Consider the following 18,337-nt stretch of genomic DNA (forward strand, 5'->3'; position numbering starts at 1 on the left):
TTTTTTTCTTCTGCATCTATATATGCTGGTTTAGAAGACAGTAAAAAGGACCATATCATGGCAAAAGTCAGACCCTGCAAAAACAGAGGACTCCACAGCACCATGGATTGGGAGCACTGAGCAGAAAAGTCATGTCACATGATGTTCAGAAAAATAGCATTCCCCTTTCCTCTGTCACTTGGTGAGTTAAGGTATGGGCCAAGAAGGACAGGAGCACTGATGAGGGCAGTCCAGGAGTTCCTGTCATATCTTTTACAACAGTGGGGTTAACCTTGTAAGAAGGCCTGTCTCTACTGGCTAGTAGATAGCAGTGGGTATGAGGGCACATTGAATTTTAATAGAGTGGAATCCAGAGATATTCAGAAAGCATCCTGGGAACAGCCATGTCCTGACTCCCTCCAGTTACCTTCTCCCCTCCCCACCCAACCCAGATAATAAGACAGTCCTGCGGAGTTTACTCCAGACAAAGGTGGCATCAGTGCCTCTTGCTTGCTTCCCTTTGAGTTGCAGTCCCTGGGTCATCAATATGAGCCATAACGATCCTGAGGAGGAAACAAGAAAACACCATGCTACAACACCTTCATGCAAAATCCAGAGACCAATAACAAGAAATTGGGGGGTTTGGTATTTCAATGCAGTATGTGGTTACCTAGACAGGACACCAGAAGGTAAAATGACCTTAACTTTCTTAAGTTCTGCCTGGAATTTGTGGAAAAGGCATATCTGACATAACAAGGCGTCCTGTACAGCAGGAGAGTAAGATGGCCAAGTAGAGTTCACTGGCCACCTGGCATTGCTCAGTTATTGTACTGTAGTTGTCAGCTATAAAAGACCGGTCTCTACCTGAGACTTTCCCCATAATTTAAGAAGACAACAATAATTCCAGTAGAAGCCAGATTATTGTGAAGGTCCCTGACCATGACAATAGCCTGTCTGAAGGTGCCATAGTGTAACCTCACCTGGAGGGAGTTCATCACCCCATTGGCTAGGACAGCCATCTTGCCAGCAACGGATTTCACTCCTTGCTTGAACTGTGCAATGTCAGCTGCAGGCAGGACATTTCCAATAGACACGCCACCTGCAAGAACCAGCAGCAGTTAGCCCGGAGTTTCTCAGCTCCAGAGCACCCTGACCCCCTTCCTCAAACCACTGAGTGCTAACAAACCTGAGTGTACATTGTCAGCCTCTCCAAACAGGTCTGCAGAGCTGATGGCGCTGCTGCCTGAGAGCTGCTGCAGTCGGGATCTGGCTTCATACTGCAGCAGAAAACAAAATAAAAAGGTTATAAAAGAAGGGAATAAAGTAGGACCTGAGCAAACAGAAGGAGGTAAAACCAGAGCTGTAGCAGCATAAGCACTGCAGAATACATCTACCTCAGCATCTGCCTCCCGCCCAAAAAACATATCTGAAGAGATAGCTTTAGCCCCTGCAAACTTCTGCCGAGCTTCATTGGATTCCACAATGGATGGCCTGTTCTCAGTCTCCCGCCTACTGGTGGGTCTAAGGAAACAAGAAAAGACACGTCAGCTTAAGCTCATCAACACAGTAAAGAATCAGACTTCTGTCTCAGACCCCATCTGATCAAAGGAAAGCAAGAAATCCTCAAGTGCTAGCTACCATCTCTGCCCACCTCAGGACAGCCAGCACTTGATGACCATAGAGGCTGTATCAAACTTAGGGATATGATAGGGAAAGAAGTGCCTAAGGCCCTTTCACTCAAGGCCCTTTTTCTTGGGCTTGTCTGTGCAAGTTATCTTTTGTAGCACAAGGCTCCTGCTGTAACACAGCAGCATCTCTCCCACAGCTCCCAGACTTATCCCTTTGTCCCACAAACAGGGACACAAGGGGCACAAGGTACACTAGCAGTGGCAAGCATTACCTCTCTGAAACTGGCCGAATACTGGAAACAGTCACCTCAGGTTCCTCCTCTTTGTCCATACCCCATGAAGAGTCTGTTTCCCATCGTGAGCCAAATGCATCTTCAAATGAGAAGGGACTGTATTTGTACCTATCAAAAATAGGTTAATTGAGGCCAGACATAAAATTCAGGATTAAGCCAAAGACTACACCGAAGCCAAGTCTTACTTGGGAGGTCCACACGTGAAGCTTCCACCATCTTCAAACAAGTCCAATTGAGAGCGGGAAGACTTTGCTCCCAGCGGCGCCTCCTGCTCAATTACTTGCATCTCAGCCATCACCGAGTGTGAAACAGGACTAGCACAACAAACAGGCAGTCAGGGCTGATGGGTCTGACAGCATCCAGCCCCTACAACCAGTCTGCTTCAAAACTGAATCTGGCCTTCTGGCAGGCAGGACAGGTGCCACAAGCCTGGAGGGAGAGCTTTGGGATTGTCAGCCCCCTTCACCACTTATCTATGCTCCTTCAGAAGTCTTGAGCTACCTTCTTAAAGGAAGGATCCTGCAGGGAGACATCTGTCAAGCAGCAGGGCTCTAGAGCTAGACACTGACAGGCCACACATCTGTGGAAAAGCTCAGATGAGAACTAGAACCTTTGAACAAAGTGCCCATTCCTTCTGGTGCCTGAAGCATTTTTAGATCTAGACCAGCAAATGAACTCTTTAATAAAATCATCTCCTTATCTGTTACAAGAGCAAGCTACTGCCTTCAAGAAACTTTTCCAGAGCAGGGTGCTTCTAAGACACCTGTCTGTCCTATGCCATCCACAGCCAAGTACCTTCTGGACACCAAGCCCATGCCCAGCCTCTCTGCTTGTTCACGCTTCTTCCCTTCAAGATTCTGAAGCTTCTTCTCTTCCTTCTTCCGATCAAGCTGCAGTTCCTGATAAGCCAGACGCATTGAGGCGACTCTGAAGGAGAGAGGTATGGTGGGTACCAGCTCATTACCCTCCCTTGCTGCCCATGCTGTGAAGGAGTAACCCATCAAAACAGCCATTTTCAGAACAGCTCTGCCAAAATCCTTGCACAAAAGCTACTGCTTGTTTTCCAATCTCACCTCCCCGAGATTCAACTCTTCTTCTGGCTAACCATGATTTCCTTACTGTAAGCATTGCAGCATCTGTCTTCCCCTCCCCACCACAAAAATGACCCATCCAGTTCAGCCTTTGCCTTTTTTAGTCCTGTTCAAAGGTGAATAGAAACACAAAATACTTGCATATCTGCTCCCTAAACTCTTCCAAGGATGATAATTTGAATAAAATATGTCAGTATAACTGACATATGGCCCATAACAAGGGCCATACTGGCTTATAGCTACTGCTCCTCCTATAATGCAGTGTGTTCTGTACTCACATTAGGTGGTCCTACGATGAACAGCATTAACCTCATATTACTTCTGCCTTACGTATGCAAGGTACTCATCCCAAACAGGGCACTTACATGGACTCCTCGGCTTGTTTCCTGGACTCCACTGCCTGCTGCTCCCTCAGCTGCTCTGCCACCTGGGCTTGTCGCTCAATCTCACTGAAGCTCTGGCTGCTTACTTTCTGGGCTCCAAGACCTTTTTTTGCTCCTAACTAGAAAAACAAAACAAAAAGTTGTGATTTCTTCACCCTAGATTGTTCACTGTAGAAGAAAACCTGAATCCTACTTCTTGCTGCACTGATCAGGCCTTCAGTCTCCCTGTGTAGTCACAACCTACAGACCCAAAAGAGCTTGCAACACAGTATGGAAGAACACCCAAGAGTTAACCCACCAGTGGGCCAGCCCTAACAGCTCAGCCACATACACTTCAGACCGTAACCACTAATGATCCAAAACCTAATTTTTTTGTGCATTAATATACAAGCTGTATAAGCTCTCCCTTCCCCAAACGGATCTCTTAGTATGTAGCTTTGTTAAGGGCAGAAAGCAAGGGCCAGGGAAAGGACAGCAGTAATATGAGACATGCCTCTCCATAAAACAAGAGCTCAGACATACCCCTTTCTTGGCAGCTCCTGGCTTCTTCTTTCCAATGAGGGAGGATTTAAGTTCTACAAGAGAAGGGAAGCAGCAAATAAGCAGAAGTGAATTAATTTAAAAAGCCAAAATTAGACAGCAACATGAACATCCACCACAGTCCAGCTGCTATTGCGTCCAGGGCACACCATGCACTTTACATCAGAAGACTGGGTGCCTTCACCCAGATAAGTAAGATGCACTTAGAAGCTCCACAATTGCAGGCTGTTGGCCTAAAGAAGCATGTCCATTGCTGAAGAAACTTGTAAGTGAATTAAGAACTGTGAATAGCTTCTCTGAGTGTTATGCAGCAGGTGACCCCATCCAGTAGGGATCAGGGTAGTTAGAGAAAGACTAGATTTATTCCATACACAAATTCAAGAAAATGCAGCTTCAGAGGCATATGAAGGACAGTGCCTCACCAATGCCTTAGGGAGAAAGCAGCAAGAACCCTGAAGTCATGTTTACATGAACATTCCAACAACAAAATGGACCTAAAGTGCAGCGAGCTGTAAAAGCAACAAGGTTCCCCAAAACCTTGCACTTATGACTCTGAGGGCGTACCACACTTGTAAAACCAGACAAGGTCCAGCCAAGCAGCAGATGCCTGGGGAAAAGGGTAGGAACAAAGCAGAGACGGACTGCCCAAGACATTTTTCCAAGCTCAGAAATCTTTTATCACCCTTGTTGGGCTTTTCTTCTGCATGTGTCTCCTTACTTTCTACAGCCACATGACTTTTGTTAGCCCATAGATCATTCCTGGCAGCTTTCCTGTATCTTTTTTAGTCTTACCATAAGTTTTTGAAATAAGAAGATTCAAAACATTCATGCTATCCCAGACCGTTTTTCACTCACTGTTCCTAACATTTGATTTGAGGTTTTTTGTTTTTATTTTTACTGTTAGAAAACATTAAACAAAAAAGTCAATAAGGTCTCTTTACAGATGTGAAATAGCTGGTTTAGATCCCAATACAACACATATAAGCTTTGGGTCATTCTCTTCCCCCAGGCACAGGAAGTTAAGTTAGAATTGAAGGCAGAATTACAGAAGGGGCAAGCAGAGTTGTCACAAGCAGCCAGTGCAGGCCAGCTGTTAGCCAGTTACCTCTGGCAGGAGCAGCCCCTTGTGTTGATAGATACATGGACATGTCTGAGGAAGAGACATAAAACATGGGGAATGAACAGACACTCGAGGACACAGGCTTTCCACCCAGAATGAACCCACTGTGGGCAAGGAGCATGCTCCCAGTAAGGAAAAAAGCTCCAGTTAGATGCTTTGTGTGCAGCCAGGACAGTAATGGCAGGAGAGAATCAGATACAAATCCCTATTACTCCGATTCTAAAAATTCATTTGTCTCCAAAGGTTCTGTGGGGAAACAAACCAAAAAACCAAACACCACAGCCATGTGGCCTCAGTCATCCATGTTCTCGATATGCACATGCCAAGTCTTGTCCAAAGCTCAAAAAATAAAAACATGTTTTTGGGAAGGCAACAGCTTAGAACTCAATCACCCGAAGGAGGAGGAAATCTCCAACAAACTGTAGCTTGGCATTGGGGTTCAGGAACATAGTTAGTACTGGCTCCACAGGAAGATAAGCTTCTTTAGATATTCTGGAAATTGGCTCATTGGTTCCAGCTCCACTGAGCTTACTACTGAACATAAGGTATAAGAGCAAGACTGATCAAAGAGATGAAGAGTCTTACTTACCTAGAGGAGCTTTAGGAGATGTGCTCAACAAGTCAATAGATGGGCCTTGGCTGGCATCTGTGGGCACAAAACCGGAAGAAAACATTCAGTGGATTGATTCTCAACACCTTTTTTCCCAGTGTGTTCACAGGTTCACTACAGCTCTTCCAGCTCCTCTGCCCCCACAAACAAATCAAGTTACGGCTTGAAACATGCAGTTTCCCAAGCACAACAACTTTATGTCTCCATAGAGCAAATTGTTCTCTCTGCAGTGTTCTTAACACAGTAAAAGAAAGCAACCACTCTGCTGGGGAATATACAAAGCCGTTTCAAATTACAGCTATGCCCCCAGATTCTTGGTTTCCTTGTCATTCAGCCTAGAAACAGTTTTCTGCTCTATATTCATGTGTCATTTTCAGAACCACACAATTCAAGGGATAGAGAAGAGTGTTTAAACAAATAATTATGCCTGGAATCAGGAAAACGGGGCAGCTAAATCCACAAAACAGTTCTGCGTGCATTTCAGGAAAAGCAGAGAACTGATCCCAAACAGAGCAATGTTTTTTAAGTCTCCACAAATTTAATAAACATCATAGAGTGCAGAGAGCTTCCACTCCTTCAAACCGCTCAGCCCTTCCAACTGCAGTAGAGAACTGTATTCTCCTGGAAATGAAAGCATGTCTTTGGAAAGAATAATTCAGCAAGGAACTCACTTGACACTTCGCTGTCTTCTGATGACTTTGCTGCTTTTTCCACCTCTGGGGAAGACTGTGCAAGATTCTGGCTGGCATCTGCTACATCCCAGGTACTGGAAGACTGCAAGGAGATGCTCATTTCAATGATTTGTAGAAGATGAACGAACCAGAAAATCCTGAACTTACTTCAGGTTTGGTAACCCATATTCAATTTTAGGCCAAAGGAAACTTGTTCTAAACTCCAGACTATATCTTCACTGAAGATAATATACGAACAAGTCAACATTCCCTTACCAGGGACAAAAGTTAAAGAAAAAATGAAAGCTAAGCTGAATGAAAGACCAAGAGGAATGACAACATCATCTGACAGTTGGCTACTGTGAGGACTTCTCAGGTTAAAGGACATGAGCTTAAATCTAGGAGAAAGTGTGAATGAGTTTTCCTGGAAAAAATTAAACCTCTGCTCCCACTGTCTCTATTTGCCATTCTCAGCCAATTCTCATGTCGCTCTATTCGCCCGAGAAAGTCTGCCTAGCACTGTGCAGACAGTTGCCCAAATCCATTTTGCCAGGGTCTGTGCACTGAAAAGCTGACTAACCAGAAGTTCAAAGGAATAGCCAGTTCTTGCTTAAACTGTACAAAGAAACTATGCATTAACACAGCACACACTACCGGGGAGTAGCTGGTAGCTCTGAGTATTGTTTGAAAGTAAAGATGGTCTTAAAAACAAAAGACATGGATATTACAGGCCCCATCAGGGACTGTTGAAATCTGTGACTATGTCCAAGACAGATGACTGAATCTTAGTTCTTCTATGTAACTACTGATTAATTATACAATTTAGAGTCCTTCCAAACTAAGTGGGACTGCTCCTGATTGAACAGCTGGCTATTTGAGAGCTAGTAAGGCTGCCTGGTTTAGGCAATTCTTCTCACCTGTGTGTGCTCTGTAAAGAAATCAGCATCACTCTTGTCAGGGGAGTGCCCAGGGGCTCCACTCAGTCCATCTATAAGCAGCTGAAGAGAGGAGATGAAAAAAAGAAGGTATCCTACAAGACTCAGCATCCAGCACTACTCATCTAACAGTGACAAGCTGCTCAGACTTACATCAGTGCCGTACTTGGCCATGGCAGCACTTGCCAGCTGCCGGATCTTCTCCCTGTACATCTGGGCAGCTCGGCTGTTATATTTAGCATTGGCATCTGTGGTAGTACAGCCATGCTGGCGGAAGAAAGCAGTCTGAAAAGAGAAGAATATTCAGTCTCCTGACTGCTAGATCGTACTCAAGCATGCATTAGACAAACTCAATAGAAAAAGAAAGCTTCCCAGAGACAGGGGATGACATACTGAGAACACAGCATGAACCAACCATTCACTGATCAGCTTTCTCCAAAATGTCTCACTCCAGGCCACAAAGGCTCATGAAAACCATTTATATCCTCCACAGAAGGATGATTCTGATTCACAGTGCTGAGCATGAGCTTTCAAACTAATGAGTGTTATGAACTCCTATCATTTAAGAAGACTGTGCCTCATTTAAATGAGGTGCAAGAAAATGACAGAACTGCACATCAGAAAACAATACAGGCAAAGATCACAGTCTGACCTCTAAGCACACCTGACAAACGCCTCCCCCTTCATTACACATTTCGGAAGAGTTTGCTATCCAGAAAAAGAATAGGTGAGGTTGGTACTGATAAAGCCACACAAAGGAAAGGTACAAGAAACAGAGGGTGTGGATTAGTAAGAGGGAAACCAAGCAAAATGCCCACAGAGGCTCCTCACCGCATTGGCATTGCTGCCCACTTGCATACACCTCAGCTGGAACCAGTTCCAGTTAGAATCCAATTCCGTGGACCTGTGTGAGAACCAATTATTTCTATTAATGAAGAACAAGCATACCAAATGCAAAAGCAAGCTTTAACCTAGAATGGTCAGATATCCCACTACTATCCCAGAGTATATAAGGCAAAGAGGGAAAAAACATCTTAGTAACTTCTTTGCTCCTGTAAAAAAATTAATTTGAACTTTTAAAGTGAGGAAAAAACCCAGCTTCACATCAAATAATATCCAAATTTTGAGGATCTCTCACTTGTACTGCTTGTTTAGAGGGCAGAGCTTGAGCTAGGAAAGTACAGCCAACCACATGTAGAGACTCATATTCAGCCCGTCCAATGGATTAGGCCAAAACACATGACAAAGCAACTGAGAAAACATCCAAGTAAAGTCAGGGGACACAGTGTGTCTCATATCAGTTACTCAACTTTTCTCTGAACAAGTAAAGGTCACAGTTCTATTACTTAAAATGCTAAATTTTATAAGTAGCAAAAAGAACTAAACTGAAAATCAAAAACCATCTTTCCCGCTGAGTTGATACAGAAAAGATTAAATAATATTCCTCTTTTTGCCTTGTTTAGCATTACAAGAAAGACTACCATACTGCTGTTTTACTGGCAAGATTCACACCGCACACACACTCCCCTCTCTGCTTCTACAAGTCAAAGTCCAGACAGCATTTCCGCAAGCTTAGCGAAAGTAACATGTCGATGGTCCACTTGAGGTGCTTTGGAAGCTCCATCTCGGAAGGGCTGAGTGACCCAGAACCTCCGGCGAGCGAGCCACACACAACCCGAAGGGATCGCTCCTCTCCCAATCGCTGCCTGTTCCCACGGCAAGGAGGCACGGCTGCCCCAGGCCTGCCGGCGGCACCGCGGGCCGGGCCCCCGCTCCCCACGCACCTGATGAAGCTGAGGTGCACGCCCAGGGACCTGTGGACACCGGAGCAGTCGATGCACAGGAAGACTCCGTAGGTGATGCTGGCCCAGCTCGGGTTCTTGGCGCCGCAGTCGAAGCACGACTAAAGCGAATGCAGAGGGACAACCGGGCTGAGGCGGCGGCTCTGCCGCTCCGCGACCCGCTGCCGCAGCCCGGCGGCCCCGGCTCTCCCCGGGCCCTCCTCGAGAGCCTCTGCCCGGCCGCCCCAAGAGCCGCCGCAGCGCGGCCCGGAGCCCACCGGGGTCCGGTCCGAGCGCAGACCGCGGCCGCAATGCAGCAGCCCGGCACGGAGGGTCCGGTAGCCCCCGGCCGCTCCCAGCTACCTTGTTGGCCGGCGCTGCCCGGAGCCGCTTGAAGAGAGTCTGGATCTCCGTCTTGCTCGGCTCCGCCGCCATGATCTCTCCTTCCCAGACACCCCCGCGGGGACGGGAGCCGGCCGGGCCCAATCGGCGCCGCGGCCGCGACTGGTCTGTGCTGGGCCGGCTCGCCCCGCCCCGGGAGCGGAGCAGCCCGTCCGCCGCCCGGCTGCCGGCCCGCTGCTGCTCGGGTGTCACGGCATCGCCTTCGCACGCCGGAGGCTAAACACGAGCGGGGACGTTCCGCGCGCCGAGACCCCCCTCAGCTCTGAATGCTCACGGCGGTCCCGCAGCCCCGTACCCGGCACTTCTGAGGGAGCCCTTCTGGCCGTGCCCGTCCTTTTGGGGCCGCTGCGGGCCCGGACCGAGATAAGGACCCTTTAGAATAGCAAAGAGGCAGTGCCTGCCGCGGGTCAGCTTCTACCGGGGAAAAAGCTCAGCGATTACAGGCAGCACCTGCTCCAGCAGCCCGACCTCAGGACACCGCGTCTGGCACACTGGCACAAGTGAGTGGTGATCTGGAAGTGATTCACAGAATCACAGAATATCCTGAGTTGGAAAGAACCCACAAGGATCATTCAAGTCCAACTCCTGGTCCTGCAAAGGACCATCCTCGAGAGTCACACCATGTGCCTGAGAGTATTGTCCAAACACTTCTTGGACTCAGTCAGGCTTGGTGCTGTGACCACTTCCTTGGGGAGCCTGTTCCAGTGACCAGCCACACTCTGGGTGAAAACCCTTTTTCTAATATCCAGCCTAAACCTCCCCTGACACAACTCCAGGTGATTCCCTCTGATCCTGTCACTGGTCACCACAGAGAAGAGATCAGTGTCTCTTCTTCCTAGCACAAGGAAGTTGGAGACTGCAATGAGGTCTCTGCTCAGTCTCCTCTTCTCCAAGCTGAACAGACCAAATGACCTCAGCTGCTCCTCGTACAGCTTCCTCTCAAGGCCCTTCACTACCTTCATAGCCTGATTTAGTGAGGGGGGAGACCTCTCAGCACTGGCTAATCCTGTGCAGTAATCAAGGCAGCATGAGGCAATAATCAAGGTAGGGAAGTTGTTACTTCAGAGCAAAGATCATGTCAGGGCCTTTGATGTATTACCCACCTGGAAGCAGGAGGGTATGGGATAGAAAGCCATTCAGGTATAACACGAGAAAAACAGGAAAAAATGTGGTTGTGCTTTGAACTAAAAGTCAGTGGCATATAGGCCATTTCATGCTTTAGCAAACCAAAAAAAAAAATAAAATTGGTGCAGAGCAATGAGAGATTCAGAAGGGCAATAACAACAAAGGCTAATCAGTAGCATGGTATTACAGAGATGGAATAGGTTGAGATTTCCTTACCTCTGAGATTCCTCTGCAACACCAGCTTGTCACTAAAAGAAACAGTTAAACATACTAACACCTGGACAACTTTCAGTTTAAATTTAAAGACTTTCATTTCACTCATTTCCACATTACCCACAGATATTAAGGCAGACAGTAGAATTCATTGCAATGAGAACCTAGGACCTATGATCTTAGGAAGATACGTAAAGTCGGGACATAGAGATTCAATCAGGAACAACAGAGTTGTTGAGGAAAAAAAACTGCAGGAAAAGCCCCCTGCAGGTTTAGCAGGATCTTGTATTCTGGGAATCAGAAAAACTCTTAACTACATGATCAGAGTGAGATCTGATATAGGAGGCACATACAGTAAGATGAGAGGCTTCTGGCTGACACATCTGATTCCAGCTACTCTGAGATGACTTTCTGAACTGGGTAGTGAAGCCTGATCTAGTGTGACAGGGCTCATTCTTGGCAGCAGTCCTATCTTAAGCAGCCCCAGGTTTCTGTTGCTCTTATACTGCTACCTTAATTGTGCCTATATGCCCATTTCTGGGATTACACAAACAGCATTGGGGAACCAATTCAGGTGAAAGTAACCGATAGCAGTTTCCTCACAGCTATTTTTAAAAGAGTTCAGTTCCCTGATGCCATTCATGGTGCAGCTGTCCTGGCAGTCATACCAGGAGAGCTGATGTCAGGGTGCAGTAAGGGCTGGTTGCACACTAGGAGAAGAGCTGTGAGAGGGGTGTTCCTGAGGCAAGCAGGCCAGGGCCCTCACCAGCCACGGCCCATTGCCACAGTACTTGATCATGTAGAGCAAGGCAGGCCCAGCACAGGGGCTGGATTTCACCAAAAATTGAGATAGCTAGGCAAGTTCGTGGTGATGAGGTAGTTTGGGTCAGGATCAGCCCAGTGATTGCCAGGCATGTCTGTGGTGACAAGGCAAGTCAAGCCTGAGATCAAGCTGGTAAACCAGCCTACAGGTCAGGCACAGAGACCATTACTCCTCCAACTTAGCTCAGACAGGGACTAGTAGCTCTGGGCTGAGCTTAAATGCAAACACATCCAACCCCCCCAACCCCATGGGCTGGGAGTTTGGGTAGAACCCCAGGTGAGGCTGCTCAGGACAATGAAGACATGTTAGTGCATTAAGGGCCCAGGGTGGAGGCTGTGTAAGCTGCATCTTGTGTCGAGGAGCAAGTTCAGATGATGAGTGTGCATTGGGAGTGTTTGTGTTCATGTTGGCTAGAGCTGCCCCAACCTGAGTTGCTTGCTCCTGTCTTGTCATCATCTGTTTTGTGGTGCTGCTCCCTTCCTCTGCTTGTTTCATTCTTGTGAGCTCTGTTTGGCTGTGTGATGGAGATGTCACACAAGGGTTAGGAGGGGCAGACTCTGTTCATGCTGGCGTTCCCCCAGCTGAGGCTTGTGAGATAGTGTCCTGGTTTTGACTGGGATAGGGTTAATTTTCTTCCTAGTAGCTGGTGTTTTGCATTTAGTATGAGAAAATGTTGATAACACAACTGATGATTTGGTTGTTGCTGAGTAGTGGTTACTGTAAGCCAAAGACTTTTCAGTTTCCCAGGTTCTGCCAGTAAGGAACTGCCTAAGAAGCTCGGAGGGAGCATGGCCAGGACAGTTGACCCAAACTGGCCAAAGGGATATTCCATACCATAGAATATCATGCCCAGTATATAAACTGGGGGGAGTTGTCTGGGAGGGGCTGATCACTGTTTGAGGAGGGGATGGGCAGTGATCAGCAGGTGGTGAGCAGTTGTATTGTGCATCACTTGTGTTTCTTGAGTTTAATTCCTTTATCATTATTATCATTATTATAGTTTTACCTTTTTATGATTCTCCTCCCTATCCCACGGGAGGGTATGGGTGGGTGGAGTGAGCAGGTGGCTGCCTGGTACTTGGATGCAGGGTTAAACCACAACAGAGAGAAACGGCATCTGCCAGGAGGAGGCAAGGCAGCCTCAGAGGCCAGTAGGTCAGTGTCACACTTTGTCTCTGCCTGTCTGTGCTAGGGGACATGGGGAGATACAGTACAGGCTCCTCTCCTCCGTGGAGGGAGCACAGTTTCTGTTCACTGCACCATGTCCTAGGAAGGCTTGCTACAGCAGGGTTACTTAAATTCTCTACCTCGGCAGGGTCCCTTGCAGGCCTTCCAGCTCATGCTGGTTGCTCCAGATCCTGGCAAAGCTGCCGATCCTGTCCATCAGTTTTCCATAAAAGCAGCAGGAAGAGCATGCTGCTGGTCTGAGAAATAATCAGTTTCTTTCTGTTGCCTTTGTCAGTTACAGGAAAGACCTCCTGCTGCTGACTGTTCCCTGTGAGCGTGTGTTGTCATTGCACTGTTCTTGCTATTTCCTCCATCTGTTTCTTTTGCATCTCATATGCTTTAGTGCTGAATTCCTGAGCTCCAAGCTGGCAGCCTGCTCTTTGGCCCTCAGCTTCCCTGTCCATCAACATCACATCTGACACTTGCCTCTTTCTTCCTGACTGCTGTGACACCAGACCCTGAGCCTGATGTAGTCTCCCAATCAGAAATCACCTTGCTGTTACCCACCTCTATTTATGAAAGATAAGATAGAGCATCATCCAAGAGAGCAAAGAAAAGCAAAGGACCGTGACTAGGCTTGTTCTTGGAGTCTGCCATAACACCGGGGATGCATTAGCAGTACAGAAGTCTGGTTATCTGAGGGCATGAGGTTACTGAGCTGGAGAGACTCAGGAGTGAAGTGCTGTGATGGGGATCAAACATGCCCTGCACTTTCAGGCCTGAAAACAAGAGAAGAGAAAAAGAGAAGTGAAGAGAAAGTGCTTCTCTGTGAGTCTATCCAAAAGCAGGGTGGCAGAAGGAAAGAGGGACCTTGGTCTCTTCTCACTGTCCAGCAAAGAACATGGGTGAAAGGACTGTGCAGGAGAGATGAAGTGGCTGAGTCCTGCTCTCCTACTCAGACCCATAGGCCTCTCACACTTTTGCTGAATGAGAAGATTTGGGAAAGGGTCTGACAAATTCAGTAAACTACCCAAAAATTAACAGGGACATATAGTTTCCCATAGATCACAGTGTTAAGTGGTGGGGTACCAGCAATCTACAATGATACCTTGGGCAGAGAAGCAATTCCTAACACAAATCTCTTACTTCCCCGCCCCCCCCCTTCCTTACTAAGCAGTTTACAGACATGAATTAATCCATGATTTCCCTCAGGGATAGTCAATAACCCTGGGAGAGAGCTCTGCTCAGTATTTCAGGGCTATTTTCAGTAGTGGAAAGAGCAAGCATAGCCATGAATGAAGGAGTGGAGAATCAGATAGAAAGCATTCTCCCTCTCACTAGAACAAGGGATGGGTTCTCAGCAGGGATGTCCCTTCCCAGAGTAAGAAGATACTCCCAGTTTCCCGTGGTTTCAGGGATCATGTGGAAACTTTTCCATATGGTTAGGTTAGGTTTCTGTCAAGTCAGCAAACTGCCTGCACTCCCGTAAGGCCATATATTTGCTGGGATTGATGTGAGGGAAGCAGATGGCTGAGAGTCGTGGGTGACTGGCCTGCTGGTGTGCTGGACTGAGTGTAATTAGTAGCTGCCTTCCTAGGAAGGAGTACAGCACTGAGGCAGGCAGTCATGTCACACACTGACTCTGTTCAATGCTGCCAGCATGATCTAAGATAAGAAGCTAATAGACTATGTGTAGAGTGAATATTTTGTTCAGGTTTACAACTTACAGTTTTACAGCAGTCTTGCAAATGTTGTGGTTTGGAGAAAAGCCAGCAAATGTAGAAGAAACACATAAGTTAAGGAACACAATGGATGTTGTGTTCCTTGAGAGATGTGTTGATCACTTGAGAGATACTAAGGAGCAGAGTCATGGCTGGCTTGCTCTGATTTGGGGTTGTGTTGCAGCTGAAAGGCTGGTCCTGCTGCACATGCTGTCCCTTGCACCCGCCCTGGCAAGCGGCAGCCGTGGGCTGAGTCGTATCCCCAGCCCTGCTCAAATGCTCATGGTCATTGCACTGCTGAGCTTATCTCCTGCTGAGCTTGTGTGATTGCTGAATATGTAAGGGAAGGGCTAGGAGTTTTGAAAGGAAGAGAGGACTGTCCCTTTCAGCTGTGCCAGATGATGTTGCTGGGCTGCCAGGCAAAACTGCTGGGATTTGATGGAAAGGGTAACTGGAGTGTGGGGCCAGGGGAGGAGTGTGCTGCTCCTGGGTTGAGTGTGTGTGTGTGTGTATACATGTATGTCTTCAGGCTTTTATTTTGTAACTCCATTTCCCATATTATAATCAAATGTTTATTTGCAAATGTCTGGTAATATCACCTCTGGCCTAGCAGCTTTGGACTTGGGAGTCTTTGGGGATACCTCAAAGTAAGGGTGAGCTGGCCGATGTGCCCTGGGGTTTCCTGGATCTGAGGACAAGTTTTAGACCTTGCTGTAATGTCTGTTTGTAGATGTTACAGGTGTCCCTCCTGGGAGCAGGCTGTTTGGCAGGGGACAATCACTCAACTGATGGAAAACATGTTCATCACACCACATGGGAGCAAGGTGGAGAAACTGGGCAGTGAGCAGACCCCGAACTACCTCACCTTCTTTCAAGGGCAGTCCACAGCACAGGCACTAACTTGCTTGAGTTCAGAGCCAGCAGGGTTGTCCACCTATCAGACACAACCCTTCCAAGTTTTCCAGTGCATGTGTAATCTCTCTTCCTTGCACCTCACTCCACTCACCAGTTTTCTAAACTGAATCCCTCTAGTACAGGGACTAGTTGCCTACAGCCCCTACAACAAGCATAGGGAGCATGCCTTAAGCAGAAGACAGAGACCCTTGAAAGCAAGGCAGAAACAGCTGACAAGAAGAGAAGATAAGCAAGGCAAAATGAGAAAGCTATTTTGAAAACGTACAATTATCAGAGTGCAAGCACTGCTGTCAAACAGGCCATTATGAGGGATTTGGGTGGAGCAAGAGTAAGTAGCAGTGCTTCAGCTCCTCATGTGTAGAGGGGATGCAGGGCCACTGGTGAAGCAAACATCCATAGGATTGTGGATGCAGTATTCCTTAGGAACTGTGCGGCACCTGTGGGGAAGCTCTGAGGAGAATTTGAGAGAATGGCTAGTATGGTCACAGCTGGGGGCAGTGACTCCTTTGGTGTCAGCCTCCTGCTGAAAAGCAGGAGCAATAGACTCAGGAAGGAAAGAGGTAGTGAAGTCAAAGGGGGAGAGTGCAGGACCTGGAAGAAGACTTCCAGCTGCTTGGATAGAAAGGAAACACAAGGAGGAAGGGACCACAGGATCTGCAATTAGCAGGACCTAGCGAAAGCTCTGAAACTGAAGAGGAGAGATTATGGGCCCCTACACTAAGGGGGAAGAAGTGCTGAGCACCACTACACTGCCTGTTGAGAAAGGAAGTCTCAAACTGAAGCTATAATTGCCATAAGTGAAGAGACTGACAAACCAGGAACCTCTGCAAGCAGGGTTCCTGAATTATGAAAAACAAGAGGACGTGGCCAGAAAATGGATATACTGAAAGCAGCTGAGGTGATTTGGCCTGAAATTTGGTTTGGAGAAGTTCACTGGAGCCATGTTGCTTAGTTAGATGTTCTAAAGATAACTAGCCATTTTTTTCCAGTTACAGAGCTTACTCTATTACCATCCCTTCTTCCCATCCCTTTCAGCAAGGATTTGTTAATCTTTTCATATTAATCCTCTTTGATCTTCTAAGAACTTAGGTAGCTTAGTAAACAGTCTCATTCTCTTGCAGCCCATGAGTTTTTCAGCTCCTTGTAGCCTGGACCTGGGTGGCAATTCAACACATGGTTGCAAGTCTTTTCCTGTTTCCCTTTTTTTGTTTTTGGGTTATTTTTTGGGCAAGGTCCCTCTGAAGACACTTTGCTTTGTATCATGCAGCCTGTATCTTGCTTGTTTTGCACAATCTTTCCCACCAGCCTGCAGTGAGTATTTTCCAAAATTTCCATGGGTCAAGATGGAGTTCGTGGCACTGGCTGAGTCTCATGTTCAGCCCCGTCACCTGTCAGCAGCTGTCTCAGTGCATATACCCTAGAAACGATCACTTACTGGTCTGAGTGTTCAAGCCCATATTGACTCCAGCACCAGCTTTCTTCACAAGCAGAAGATTTTTGCAGCCTGCTGACCATAAGCATAATGGCAGCAGCTCTAGAAATGCAGCTGAGGCAGCTCCAGTTCACACACAGCCTGCACAGCAGGCAGTGGGAACCTGCCTCAGATAACAGCTGAGCTCGCCAGGGCTACAGCCTTGGGCTGGGTCTGCAAACAGGGCAGGAGCAGAGGGAGTGCAGGACAGTTTGTAACAGCGCTGACGGGTCTCTGTGCAGGATTGCCACATACTTGCACCTGCCTCAGTGTTCAGTGCCAAGCAAAACAGCCCCAAGGACACAGGGGATGGGGAAGTGGGATGGAAAGTAAACTGAAGCAGCCGCGGCCCCAAGCTCCACACAGGGCTGTGGGAGCGTCACCCAGAGCTGGTCGCTGACCGCAACTCTCAGCTGCTATCACAGAGCACAGCTGTCCTGGGGGCTCTGCCATCCAGATTTTGCCTACAGGGCAGAAACATCATTACTGGGTTGAGCAAGCTGAGCTGCTGCTTTGGGGAAATGGGTGTGATCCATCATAGAGAATCTTTAACTTCCTCTTCCTAGAAAATTCAGCAGCAGCAGGAAATCCAAGTTTTGTATTATACTTCCAAAATTCTTTTCCAGGAAGATGCCAGAACCAAAGTAATTATCTGCTAACCATAGATGTATGAGCTTTCCACAAGGAGCGGCTTTATTAAAAAATAAAATATGACTAGATACTTTTTCAGTGTATTGTCCATCAGGCACAGAGATGCATCTGTATGTTTTTACAGAAACCATGGGAGAAGGCTTCACTGGCCTTCTGGAATTCAGGCACAGCAATTAGTTCATGTGTACATGTCTCTGTTTGCACACAAAACTTTTGGCATGGCATGGATGGCAAGTTTCAACTTGAGCCTTTGTGGTTAACAAAACCTCCTTTGCTTCTGTGTGAAACCAAGTCTCCAGGCAGAGTTATTAGTTTAAAATAAGATCATTAGATGTGGGTTGTTTTGTTGGTTTTTTTTTTTTACTCCCCTCCAGCTGGTTCTTTACTACACAGGCTCTCTTTTACTAATCCAGATGGTTTTGGGCAGCCAGGGCTAAGTGCCATGCCAGTTTATGAGGTACAGCCCAGCCAAGCAATTCTTCATTCTTGATGTGTTGTCTGCTGTCCATTACTTCAGCTCTTGGCAGGACTTTATGATGTGCAAACATTCCTTAGGGGACTTATTCACATAAGCTCCAGTATGTCTCTATTTCTGGAAACCTTCAAGCAGCCCATTATAATCAGGTGGTCATGTTTTCCTAGGACAAACAAGTCTGTTCAGACTTTGTCCTGTGGAATTTCAGGTTGGTTGTACTGTAATCAGAGGTCCTGTCTGCTGGGCATTTCTGTCCTCTAGCACACTCTGGCCACACCTAACTCCATCCCAAATTACAGCCTGACTTGAACTCCGAAGAGGATTGGAAGTCAAGTTTCCATGT

General features: G+C 47.2%; 2 protein-coding genes across 3 annotated transcripts in view; one reads left to right on the forward strand and one right to left on the reverse strand.

Annotated features, from left to right (window-relative positions):
* Nucleotides 1–315: 315 nt before the first annotated feature.
* On the reverse strand, nucleotides 316–9,530 carry ARFGAP2 (ADP ribosylation factor GTPase activating protein 2). Of its 2 annotated transcripts, XM_017806750.1 has the most exons (17): nucleotides 9,395–9,530; nucleotides 9,035–9,153; nucleotides 8,082–8,154; nucleotides 7,404–7,535; nucleotides 7,233–7,313; nucleotides 6,316–6,418; nucleotides 5,624–5,680; nucleotides 5,020–5,064; nucleotides 3,897–3,949; nucleotides 3,357–3,493; nucleotides 2,696–2,827; nucleotides 2,086–2,214; nucleotides 1,880–2,008; nucleotides 1,374–1,500; nucleotides 1,166–1,256; nucleotides 960–1,078; nucleotides 316–542 (listed from the first exon to the last, which is right to left on the reverse strand). In XM_017806750.1, the coding sequence occupies exons 1-17, from the start codon at nucleotides 9,464–9,466 to the stop codon at nucleotides 522–524; spliced, it is 1,620 nt and encodes a 539-aa protein (XP_017662239.1). In that variant the 5' UTR covers nucleotides 9,467–9,530; the 3' UTR covers nucleotides 316–521. The 2 variants fall into 2 exon arrangements, with proteins under 2 accessions (XP_017662239.1, XP_017662250.1); XM_017806761.1 differs by lacking the exon at nucleotides 5,020–5,064.
* A 55-nt stretch (nucleotides 9,531–9,585) lies between these two features.
* Nucleotides 9,586–18,337, forward strand: part of DDB2 (damage specific DNA binding protein 2) — a 51,122-nt gene continuing 42,370 nt past the window's right edge. Inside the window, exon 1 of the mRNA XM_017806789.1 lies at nucleotides 9,586–9,933. The gene's annotated coding sequence lies outside the window, so the exon portion shown is untranslated. The remainder of the gene's footprint in view (nucleotides 9,934–18,337) is intronic.

The sequence above is a fragment of the Lepidothrix coronata genome, unplaced genomic scaffold (assembly GCF_001604755.1).
Source record: "Lepidothrix coronata isolate B3197 unplaced genomic scaffold, Lepidothrix_coronata-1.0 Scaffold1, whole genome shotgun sequence".
NCBI lineage: Eukaryota > Metazoa > Chordata > Aves > Passeriformes > Pipridae > Lepidothrix > Lepidothrix coronata.

Coding starts and splice junctions, on each gene's coding strand:
- ARFGAP2 (XM_017806750.1), bottom strand. CDS start 9,466: ATGGCGGCGGAGCCGAGCAAGACGGAGATCCAGACTCTCTTCAAGCGG. Junction 8,155..9,034: donor GTGCACCTCAGCTTCATCAG/GTGCGTGGGGAG, acceptor GTTCTCACACAG/GTCCACGGAATTGGATTCTA. Junction 2,828..3,356: donor AAACAAGCCGAGGAGTCCAT/GTAAGTGCCCTG, acceptor TCTCTCCTTCAG/AGTCGCCTCAATGCGTCTGG.